This window comes from Aplidium turbinatum, chromosome 3, assembly GCF_918807975.1.
Source record: "Aplidium turbinatum chromosome 3, kaAplTurb1.1, whole genome shotgun sequence".
Taxonomy (NCBI): Eukaryota; Metazoa; Chordata; class Ascidiacea; order Aplousobranchia; family Polyclinidae; genus Aplidium; species Aplidium turbinatum.
Window position 1 is genome coordinate 9,453,659 of NC_137474.1, and position 12,553 is coordinate 9,466,211.

At 37.1% G+C, this 12,553-nt stretch overlaps 1 protein-coding gene across 1 annotated transcript; it reads right to left on the reverse strand.

Annotated features, from left to right (window-relative positions):
- Window positions 1-679: 679 nt before the first annotated feature.
- On the reverse strand, window positions 680-5,412 carry LOC145767404 (alpha-2B adrenergic receptor-like). The gene is made up of 5 exons (XM_082579220.1): window positions 5,320-5,412; window positions 3,591-3,716; window positions 2,531-2,752; window positions 1,498-1,636; window positions 680-1,039 (listed from the first exon to the last, which is right to left on the reverse strand). The coding sequence occupies exons 2-5, from the start codon at window positions 3,647-3,649 to the stop codon at window positions 869-871; spliced, it is 591 nt and encodes a 196-aa protein (XP_082435346.1). The 5' UTR covers window positions 3,650-3,716; window positions 5,320-5,412; the 3' UTR covers window positions 680-868.
- Window positions 5,413-12,553: the final 7,141 nt, after the last annotated feature.

Below are 12,553 nucleotides of genomic sequence, written 5' to 3' on the forward strand. Positions count from 1 at the left end.
CCCTTATGGTTATGTCCAACCATCAGACGGTAAACTATAATACGTGCCATAACACGGCAGCGGTCTAGAAAAAGCTAGAAGCGACAAATCGGGGACGTTAAACGTTAGTCATTCAATGGTCGACATTAGAATTAAAGGCCAAGTCCACCGTAAACTTTTAGCCTACATGTGCGGCTCAGCTTCAATCAAAAGTAAAAGAAGCTGCTCTCTCATCAGCACTGCTGCAACGTCACCTGCGTAGCCGAGTGGTGAGAACGTCTGCGCGACGTTCGAAAGGACGTGGGTTCGACACCGATTGTGATCGTAGTGTTATGTTCTCGTAATGGGTGCAATTAAAACAGGATTGCTGCAATCCATTAATTTGCTCAGCAGACGTTAACATTAATGTAAAAAAGTAACTCCTTTTGTTGTCAGGCATGTTTATTTTCAATCGCTTGCTATGAATATCAAACAACGACATAAGTTACATGATTTACAGCAATGCACCTTTTGCTTTCATGACGCTTTGACATTCGTTTTTAAGATTTCACTGTTCAATTCATAACTTTATTTTTCATTTTTACTTCTTCCACATGCTGCTATTGCAGTGATTACGTTGCAGCAATTCACAGGCTTATGAAGTATACTGTCATTACCATTCTGTAGCCTGCAATCGACTGAAGGTTGCATTTTTGTGCACGGCTTCACGATTTTCTTTTAGCCTAGTTACTGCAGAAGGCCAAACCGTAATTGTTCTAAATTGTCATTTGTGCGTTGATTTCTTCGTAGAAGTTTCAAAAATGGTGTTGTTTAATAAATTGTTCATGCAATTGCAATCTAACATTATCCGAACGCAAAATTACAACTTTTGCATCATAAAAGTCAGGTATCACGTATTTGAAGGTCGAAGTAATCTCTGAAAGGCGAGTCTCAAGTCTTTGTTGAAGACTGTGTACAAGACAGGGTTCACTGCACTGTTCAGGTAGCCAATCCAAAAGAACACATCGAACATGAGCGGAGGAATGCAGCAGCTTTCACACACAGCATACACAAAGTAGGTCTGAAGAAAGCAGAAGAGTTGTGAATGGTAGATTAGTACGATATAATGAAGCATAATGTCTTTATTGCCGATCTCCAGGCAACTTACTGTATAATGAATAAACCGCAAAAATGACATTAAACTAGTTGCCATTAAAGTAGCAGTTTGCAATACCAAGCCGAAGCTTTCGTGGCTGACTTAAATAGTCCTGATCGGGAATGTTTGTTCGATGCTTACCAAAAGTGCGTAGGCTATATTGGATTCAGCCAAAGCCTATTTAAACTCAGATGGATTCAATTCTGATTAAACAAAACCCCAGCTGCATAAATTTATCTAAACTATCAGTTCGTTGGTATTCTGTAGCCCACGAGGCTAATATTAAAGTGTAGGTTTGCGTATACGGAATGTGGAGTCATAGCCTACTTGTACCTATGAGAACGTTTAAGAGTAGCCAAACAAAATAGTTTTTGCCAGCTCACCATAAAGAATGGGAACCAACAGAGAATGAAGCATCCCGTTATGAGGCTCACTATGAAAATGTATCGACTCTCCCGTCTTGTCAGACATGCTTTGTTGCAACGATGGCCATAATTTGGTTTAGAAATAGTCGGATTACAACTGAAAGAGAAAATGATTAAATAATGGTACCGGTACAACATAGCCTATTATTTAACAAAGTTTTTCTGTAGTATAGAATCGTGTTGACAAGAGCATCTCTCAATCAATGGCTCAATGGAAGTTAGATTTGATGCATTGATTGAGAGATGGGACGTCTGCTACTTTAAAAGTACCGCGCTACTCGAACTAAAGTAGCGCGCGTTACCGCTACCAATCGATAAAAGTAGCGTGCTACTCGGGATAAAGTAGCGCGCTATCGCTACTTTTTTCTTAAATACAGGAAGCCCTTTGTGAAGTCAAAATGACCCTGACAATAAATGATATCATTTATTGAACACTGTCATTTCAACATCATTATAGGAAAGACGTTCAAGATGAAATTTATTGTTACGCATGTTTCAAAAACACGAGTATTTCGAAATGTGAGTCGCTGAGTCCAGCCCGATTTGACTTCAGCACGTCTTTTTCAATGGAGAAAAGTCTCTCCACTGCAGTACTGAAAGGAACGGTGCATGGTGTTATATTTAATGAACAGACGTTTTAAATCGGCACTGGGAAGATCAAGCGTTTGCGTCTGTCTGATAAAAAAAGTCCACAATGGACTTTTCTTTCCATACCGACGTTTCATGCGATGGCACCAACTCGTCAAAGCATTCATCCTCGGAGTTGTTACTGGTGTTGGTGTCGCTCTTGTCGGTATCAACGTTGCTTGATGTTTCCCGCAATAGCCGAATGATTTCTGCCTTGATTTTTTCATGCATTGTTTCATAACAAAAATCGAGTCTTTTTTTCACATTAAAGTGGAAAGTAGCGGGAGTGCGACTGAAAGAAATGTAGCGCCTCCAAGCTTGCACATCATGATGAGGTTGCATGATATTATAGCCTAAATCTTACTTTTGTAAGTTGGAAACAGAAACAGAAAGGGTTTGCTCTCCACATTCGGAATTTTGGTTTTTCAGCTCGTCTCCTCTTCTATTGACCTGTGCATACACGATCATATGTGTTTCAGTTGGGCCGTCAATGTCTCTCTGGCTGAATTTCTTGCAACGTTTCCTAAAGAAGTGGAAAATCCGATGGTGCAACATTTTCTTCTGTTCGTTTGTGCACGGACAGTGCCTGTTGAAAGTAACACGACAGTAAGAATAAATGATTGCAAGACGCCATGATTATAAAATTATTTGGTAGAAAAAACTTTGTTGGAAGGAAAAATGTGGCCTAGTTTACATCTGTTGCTTTGATGTTTAAATCACAAGGTGAGTATAGCCATATGGTTGCTTGCTCACTGAACTATGCACATCCACAGTAAATTGTCTAGACTAAAATGTCAGCTGAATAAATCGAACAGTTAACATTTCCAACACAATAACTTTATGTGCTTTTTAATGATCGAATGATGGTAGGCTACAGTAAGCCTACAGTAGGTTATATAAATCATGATTATCAGAGTAAGCCATTGCAATTTGTTTAGCTCTAAAATTGGGTATTGAGAAGGTAAATTGAAGCTTCAGCAACGCAAGGACTGCTCTCCATTCAGCTGCACCTAATGGAATAATTCCCCACTAGCAACACTTCAACAATAGGAAATTTCACCCTGTCAATCTCGGTGACCGGGCCTGTGTCGGTGATTCAAAGCCTCTGCAAGTAGCCTATGCAAAACTGCCAGGATTAAGCTCTCAAGGAAGCTTACCCAGTCCGAGGATATTCAATCAATCAATTCTATCTCCCAGAATTCTATCAACATATTGAATAAGAATATAAAAGATTTGGATAAGAATGTTTTTAAGATCTCACTGCGTGAAAAAAAAAACAATGCTAGAACACGAGCTGGAGCCGACGTCGATGAAATGTGTGAAACAAGCTGGCAAACGTTACTCTGATAACAACATTACCGATTTTAATTAGCCTACTGTTCATTGCATTTAAGTATTATTCTCCTCTCCAAAGCAAGACTTACTTTGATACGTAGCGAGATCTTTTAGCTTTTGCCATTCTCTTTGCTATGGTATAAATCATGGCGTAAACTACGGCAGTGATTAGAGCTGGCAGGAAAAATGAAAGTACAGAGGAAAGAATGATGTACCTGGGTAAAAAAATCAAAGTTAGACAACATCCCACGTATTATGGTTTAAGTTTTTCAAAGACAAAACTACCTTTTTCGTTTTTGAATGGATGCAAAATTTTGTAATTCAGCTCTCCCGACCAGTCCTACAGCGGTATCTGAACGCTACCGGGCCCGGTTCCGGCCTTCTAGGTTTTGTTACCGTCTTACGCCAAAAAAGAAAGTATTCGTTTTTTTCGACATTTTGCACAGAGTTGTATTAAATTAACATAAAAATATTATTCGTTGGTTTATCGTTTGCTATATTATTCTAGAAAGCAGGGGTGTGTATTTTTTAATATTGCCAGGTCAAACATGTGTATCCAGGTTAGACCGCGGGCTAAACTTGCACTTCTCATCGATTATATCCCTACCACCATAAGAAAGTAATAATTTGGTTTAGTTCAAACCAACATTAAAGATTTCAATCGATTTAATGTGAACTTTGAAGCTGACTTGCATTCCCAATCACTGTATCAAAATTTGCTTTAATTAAATTCACTTTAAATCGCTGCAAGGAAATAATCGGCCACCTCCACCAGTGGAGCCAAAATCGAATTTGAATGATGGCGAAGTGCTGGCAATCCAAAGTCCTTGCTCCAAGTGTTCATTAGTCGGTAACCTACTGATCGATGAGGGGATTTCATACACCTAAGTTTACAAAATTGCTCACACGCGTAGCCGGTGGCCTACGTTGAAACAAACCAACCAATGCCATTTTTGAAGCCACAAATTTCTTAGTGTAGATGTAAAAACTTTTCGATAGCAGTAAAAGCGCTAAAATTCATTTATATGTAGGCTACTTTGCTTTTAGATCAGTTCTTGCTTGGAGTTCAATAAGTTCCATTTGAATACCAGACCCGTTAGCTCAGTGGTTAAGCGCCCGAGTCAAGACCAAGCGGCGCTGGTTCGGTTTTTGGAATATGCGCTTGAGCAATGCATTTCAGGACTGCTCTCTATTCAACGGCACCTTGTAGATGGAATAGTAGCCTACCTCGGCAACAGTACTTTAACAACTATCGGAAACTTTCCTAACTGTCAACCCCGGTAACCGGCCCAGTGTCAGTGGTTTAAAGCCTCTATCCTAATCTTTTCAATTTTATTGATGGTTTACAGCAGGTACCATATTTTTCAACAACAAATTTACTGTATACTCTGGAAAGTCCCACTTGCTGCACTAGTTGAAAAGCTGGGCACACAAAAAGATGGATCATTGTTTGAAACTCAGTGCCAAAGGAGAAATAGTGGCCTATTTGAAGAATTAAGTTTTGACGCCTCATTTGGGTTGATTTTAAGGGTGATTAGATAGATTTGAAAACCTTTTGTCCTGCATACCCAGACAGCAAAATTGATTCAATGTAAAAATGATGGACTTCTTTTCGTCTGCAGACGTTGAATCAATGTAAAAATGACGGACTTCGTTGTCTGGGTAAGGCTCCATCATTTAGAAAAGACACGAAATCCTATAAAGTTTTGAAAACACAGATATATAGCCGAAAATGTTTCTGTATCTTGGGTATTTGATAACAATCTACTATCTTTAAGTCAAAAATCAATTGCGTTTTATAAAGCGCTGCTCAATTACCAAGGCGTTTTGTTGATGAAACATTTGCTACCGTTTCCTGTGAGTATATCCGTCCCGAGAAATGGAATTGAAGATACACCAGCAGCGTATACCCATACCTAAATACAATACACTAGTTAGCATGTCTCATTTTCATCAACATTACAAATTTACGCAAGTCTAAATATTGTAAGATGATGCAAAACCCATTAGAGTATCTAAGACCCCCATAAGGGCCTTTTTTACTAACATATGAGGAATTGAAGAGATAATCAAACCCGACACTTTGATTTTTAAAATCTAAATAGTTTTTCAATTACGAGCAGGGGCAGTCCGGCGTTGGTTTTTTGTACCCACTGGAACCCAACTGCGAAACTATGTTTAGAAAAACTAAACACGTAGTACTGAACGCATTACTGAAGAACAATTCATGAAGAACATTTGTAGGATAATTTCCTTTTCTTGACACAAATGTAAGCGCCATGTACCCAAATTTAAAACTATTAATAGAATTTCAACAACCGGAAACTTCCTCAGCTAGCAACAGTGGTGCTTTTCAACATTAATTTAATGTCTACAGGCGTTGAATCAATATAACAAGATCATTTCTGTTTGCCAGGCAAAAGTGATCTTGTTTTCTGCTAAGCATCAAGAGTCGAACTCTTTGTTTCAACGATTTTTAATTTTTTCCTTTCATGGTCAATAAACAGTAGCATATTAAATCAATTGCGCATCACACAACATACTTTTCATTTTTTAGTTCAAAGCTGTAGTTGAAAATTTGAACCAGAAAATAAATCATCACAAATTCTTCAAGTTGATAACCGTTAACATATCAGAAAACCAAACACAAACAACTTTCAAAAGAAATTTTCTGGATGTCAGAATAAATCACTATTGCAATCAATCAAGAGGATTAAAATCTGTCGTCAGTACGAACAGCAAACGCTTGCTTGTAAAACCGCAACAAAAACCATAAATGAGCAAAAACCTTGCATTTTTTAGTGTTCATATTGCGTTTTAAAACATAGAGATGTAAAATCAAGAATACTTTTCGGTTAGTGAAGTATACAAGATGTTTCGAAGGGATCTAAATTTTATTTTTAGGTTTGCGTTTTGCACCTGTTCGGAATAAAATGCGATTTCTGTCACTTTGTTTGAAGAGCATCTGATTAGTTGAAAGACATGACAGTTTAACAAACGCAATGTCTAAGTAAACAAAACATTTTAAAATCACTTTATTTACCCTTAAATTTGAAAATTGAATGAGGCTGTTCACCAGGCAATAAATTAAATAATATGAGATGTTCTACTGTACAGTAGATGATTCTACAGTAGAACAGTAGATGTTCTACAGTAAAACATCTCATATTACTCTTAAATTTATTGTAAACTATTTCAAACTTACACAAGCAATAGCAAAGTGCATTCTTGATGTTTTGCTGCTGAGTTTTCTGTAGAACATTGGGTACTTCACAGATATGAAGCGGTCGATGGCAATGCAGCAAATGTTGCATATTGAGGCTGTGCATAGCAGAATGTCTGCAGATAAATAAATGCGGCAAAAAGCTGAACCAAATGGCCAGTTGCTTGAAAGAGTGTTGACCAAGGTAAATGGCACTACAAGTACGACCAAAAGCGTATCTGCTGTGGCAAGGGAAAGCAAAAAACGGGTTTGCTTTTGTTTTCTGATGACGCGGTCCCGAACCAGTGCTACCATGACAATGATATTTCCAAACAAAGCAAATAGGCAGAAAAAAGCAGTAAGGCTTATCATGATCACCATCGAGGACAATTTGTAGCTGAAAGCTTGCAAATTTTCTTCTTCTTCACCTAGGCAATGATGTGCACTGATTTCATCCTGAGCGATACTCGCATTTTTGAAAGTGGTAATATTGTATTGAACAGTTTTCATCAAAAATTCATCACTGCTAGTACTTCCCATACTAACGTTATTCACGTTTTTTAACAATTTGCTGTCAAAACAAAATTATGTATTTCTCTCGATCAACACGTAGGCTAACTGGTTACCCACTAAAACCATTTGCGTAGTGTGTCTCACCAGCTAGAGCAGTGGTTTTCAACCAGGGTTCCGCGGAACGCTAAGGTTCCGCCAGTATAAGTCTAGGGGTTCCGCAAGCTTACATTCAAATCCGAGAGTCTATTTTATTATTATATGCATATTGTTTAAATATAATCAAATATTGATTAGGTTTGCCACTATTTATAAATTTGCTACACTTTAACACGTTCGCTGCGATCCCGAATTTTCGTTGTTTTCTTGTGGTGCGATTACCTTTAACTTTCTGCTTTCCCGCCAAATTTCGTCGATATGTTTTCTTCGCTTCAAGGAGTATTTTAATTTAACTTTATTAATCAAATGATGCTTTTTGCATAGGGCAATTAAATTATTGAACAAGGGTTCCTCGAGCTTTTGGAATGTTTCATTGGATTCCGCTCCACCAAAAAGGTTGAAAACCACTGAGCTACAGTATAGCCAGCCCGAAGTGTTTGAGGATTAAATATTTTAGCCTATCAGCTATTTTAAAGATCAACAGGGTGTCATATGCGGGAAACATGTACTGTAGGCTTATGGTGGTCTGCCTATTCAAATGAACCTATAGCAGTGGTTGTTTAAACTGACTGTTTTTACTCAGTTCAATTCATGAAGTGTTTGCTACCTCAGAAAGTTAGACGACTGTCTACGACTCTACTCGTCCTGGATTAAGAAAAATGCGCAAATAAAAGGTTTCTACATAATTTTCAACTGGATGTGGCCTAATCCGATATATCGCTACATTAGCTACACCACAATCTGGAAAAAGCCTTTAATTAAAAAAAAAACGGAAAATTTCCATCTTGTGATCCATTTCAGCAAATATTAGCATCCTAAAAGTTTATCAAGATGTGAGCGTGGCGACAATACTTCTTTAGCAATATAGCAAAATAAAAATGACTAAAATAAAAACTAAACTTTAAATTTGCATTTTTGTTTGAACCACACTTTTTGCATCTTCACTTTGAAAAAAAATGTCACTATCAAATTTTTGAATTTGATTCACTTGAGTTATGCAGCATAAAATAACGCCAACTAACAAATCTACTGTCAAAGTCCAGCTAGCAAAACTCATCCTGTCTACGTTGATTCATCGTTTGCAACATTGAAGTCAATAAAAACGACAGACTTTACTGGCTGGAGTTATGGTCGTCTTATTCTTGTCAACGATTTATTATTTTCGATGAAAAAGGCTGTAGCCTACCAATGACGAAAAAAACAAAGATTTGGAAATATGATGAAAAATTTGATTGTCAAAATAAAGTCTAAGCACCAACTAGCAATAAGTTAAACAAACCAACAACTTGGCTAAATCACATGAGTTAAGTCTCTAGTTTTTGTACGACATAACGAGTTAGGTTTTTCGTTTAGAGGATCCACATTCTTTTCTTTATACCCATACGCTTGGCCTGCCACTCGCTACTAGATAATAGCCCAGACAGCAAAATCCGTCATTTTACATTAATTCAACGTCTGCAGCGTCTGTATGAAAACTCACTGTCGAAGGTTTCAGGACAGTAATTTATACTGTTCATTGTCACGTTTTAAAACTCGGTAATCATTTTATTGATCTTTCAACTAAACCTATAAACCTTTTATTTGATGAAGGCATCATTTTCATCTCATCTGCTGCTTTCCACGTTATTTTTAGAACTTCGATGAAATGCTAAAGGTCAAACAAAACAGACCTGCAAAGTTTTTACTCTTTTCTAAATTATTTCGGCTTACTTTTATAACAGCAGCTCTTTTTCCGCTTGCTGCTTCCCGCTAACAGTTTCTACGTTTCTGATTTCAGTTTATAATTTATCACAGTGCTCTTTAGCCTTTTTTTCGTGCGGTACATGTTTTACAAAGTTTTAAAAACTTTGTGTACCGTACCTACAACGACAATGTTTAACTGTGCTAAAAAGAAAAAAAAAAACTGAGAGAGGGGCTGGTCAAAATATTATAAATGATTCATTATTTACTGGTCTTTGACACAGCAGTCGTTGAATTATAAAAAAGTGTGAAAAATGTAAAACAAAGTTGATTTAGTGACAATTTGTTGCTCTTGCACAGGCTAATTTGGATCGTCGCTCTCAAATTTTCGGTTAAGAAAAACGAGTAAGAATATGACAAACCCAAGTCATTAAGAGTTTTGAGGAGAAACAAAACTTCAGTTTCTTTCAAAAATGTTAAAAGAGTATTTATTTTAATACCGCAAGCCCTAATAACAATCAAAAGACTACAGACCTATATCTTGTCTTACAGGTTTAAAATTTTGCAAAACTATAGAAAACCATAGGCTACGTTGGACGATATGGTTATAACTCATAGGATACTGCGAGAAGTAATTCTTAAACTTCATTTGCTACTTTTTTAAATGACACTTTTAAATTGAAAATTATAAGAGAGCAAATGTAGGCAGTGGCGTTGACAGGGGGGGTCCAAAGAGTAACTTTTGCACCCGGGCCCGAAATGATTTTAGGGGCTCGTATTCTTTTTAAGGGGTCCGAATATTTAAAGAAACCACAGCATATTCTTTGGATATAGTGCATTTGTCTTAGAAGTGTCTTGCCTTGGGACCGGAAGATTTGATTGGTTTCGGGCCCAAACTATCTTCATAACGGACCTGCATGTAGGTTACAAATATAAAACTTATCTTCTATTAATCTATTCTAGAGAGTAAGATATTCTAGCAAACTTGCTTTAGTATTGGTTTTCTTAGTAAGCTACCGACTGAGGAATGAAATCGTCGATTGCCTTTTAGAGAAAACTGGTACGACAAAATGGTTAACATATAGCCTACACAACCAATGCTGCGCAATTACAGCACAATAATTGTACTACAGCGTACGTACAGTAAGCTACACCGAAACCTGTGCGAAGAATTGTAGCCCACTGATCATGATCATGCAATTCTGCTATAAAATGCTTTAAGCAATATTCGCCGTTTATCACACACATTGCATGTATGAAAAGTTAAGTCGCAAAAAAATCACCGAACTTTTCAAAAAGTATCGCAAAAGCATGGGCTAATCTGGCTTCAACAAGCTAAATGTGTCAGAAAAGAGATGCTTCACTTTCTGCGGTGAGTTTTGATGTTTGAAAGTTTGAAACAATTCAAGCTTACAACATGCTAATTACAGTGCAGCCTGCTGCTGACATCCCATAAAGCCAGTCAGTCTTAAAATAACGAAATGATGTCTACTTGAGAGGTGTCAGTCCAATCGGCCTTACGCTGTCTGGGTTGAACATTTCAAAATAGGTTTAAAAATGGTAAAAGCTTAAACTTAACAGTTAGTACGCTACGCACAGAAAATGACTCCCTTCTTTGAAATTCTTGTCCTCTTTTTTATAAGAGGCAGGACCGGAAGTATACTTTTTGTGATGGGTTTATAGGAACTTTCTTCTGCATGACGTTAGAGAGGAAACAGTAAAATACCGTTGCAGGTTGGAGGAAACAGACGGGTCAAAAATAACAATTTTTTGACAGATAGCCGACCACTGTTTTCAAAATGTGTGAGGCTTATGGTTCATTAACATTTTTTGTCGGCTTATGAAGTGTTAACTGTCGTTTACAGCAAAAAAACAGTCGGCTACAAACCAATTTAAGCTGCTCAGCACAACTTCGTACGGTAACAAGATTATGGATTAAAATTGTCCACACATAAAAGTATGTTTTATTTACCAAGTTTCTGTGAGACTTATACAGTTATACTGTACGATATGTAAGCTATATTACAGCCCATATCAGCAGCTCAAAATAATGCCACTTTTTCAAGTAGGCTACCTAAATCTAAACGAATAAATAAATTATCATTTTGAGTTATGCAAGTTCATGAACTAAAAAATATCAATAAAAGTAAATAAATATTCTCCTAACCAGGCTAACCTAACGCTTCAATTCTCCGGGTTTTAGAAGATACAAAAACAACCTGGAAGCTAATAGCTATCGTATGACGTTGCAACTAAACAGTTTAAATTTTGTGAAAAAAGTAGTTTGCAAGAACGCTCAACTTGAGAGCTTTCGCCATCGCAAATGTACCGTAACTTATTCCTTGGTATCTCATTCAAATAATAGACCATGCCCATACTTCATAAGAATAAGAATAACAACAATCTTTTTCTTATAACTTCAGACTTGTCCTGGACCTGATTACAAACAACATTCCTTGTTTGAAGTTGTTGATCAAAGCCATGCTTATATAACATACGTTTATTACACATTGTTACACTTTATCGCAACATTTTGTACAGGCCTATCTTGTAAAGTCTTTGAAATGTCATGATAGGATGTCTTAACTCTACTTTGCTTCTCTTGAGGAGCAAAATCTAATTCGTTAAAGAGTTGTGTCCTTCACTTTGACTATTAACTTGAATGACACAACCTTCAAGGAAACAGTAGTGCACCCAGCATGGGGCTAAGGGGGCTCAAGCCCCCCCAAACTCGCCACAAAAAATAAAGTTTTGTATGTTCCCTATGTATACCTTTTGCTAACAAGTTAGATATGAATAAGACACAACAATACAACAGGGCCGAGCATTATAACAATATATTTTACATATTTACAAATAGTTTTAACAGTCGAACGTTTTCGGCTTAATTTTAAGCCCTAATCAAGAATCAAAAAATAATTAATAAATGCAATAAATTTTAACTTCTTGAAGGTATATTTACATTAGGAAAAGGCAACTACATAAATAACTACAAAAAAAATTTGCACCACAGGGAACGTGATACATCAAGTAAATGTTGAGGAGAATGGACGCGCCTCCAGCAAATAATTATTTGTTTAAATTTGGGTTGTAGCGTATAGCGTTAACAGTGCTTCCTGAATTTTGGTGTCAAATTGGGATTTGCCTTTGCGTAAAATTATAAATGAGTCAGCAGAGAGTTTTTGATCTGTGCAAAAAGAACACTCCATGATGTGGTCTTTGATGGCACCTTTCTTTAACTCCCTAAAGTTTAGATGCTCCCGTACTCTCGTGGTCAAATGTCTGGTGGACAACTGGACATACCGATGTACCATACCGTCATACGTCAATGCCGAATCACACGGACATGTAAAACTGTATAGGCCTACGACATTTGAGCAGAGAGACGAAGGCGTCTGGGACTTTAATTGAAAGTACGAACTAATTTTGAATGTAGTTGAATGAGTTTCGCTTTTAGCAGCATGATCGTTGCTTACTTCACAGTGTAGATTCAAACGATCT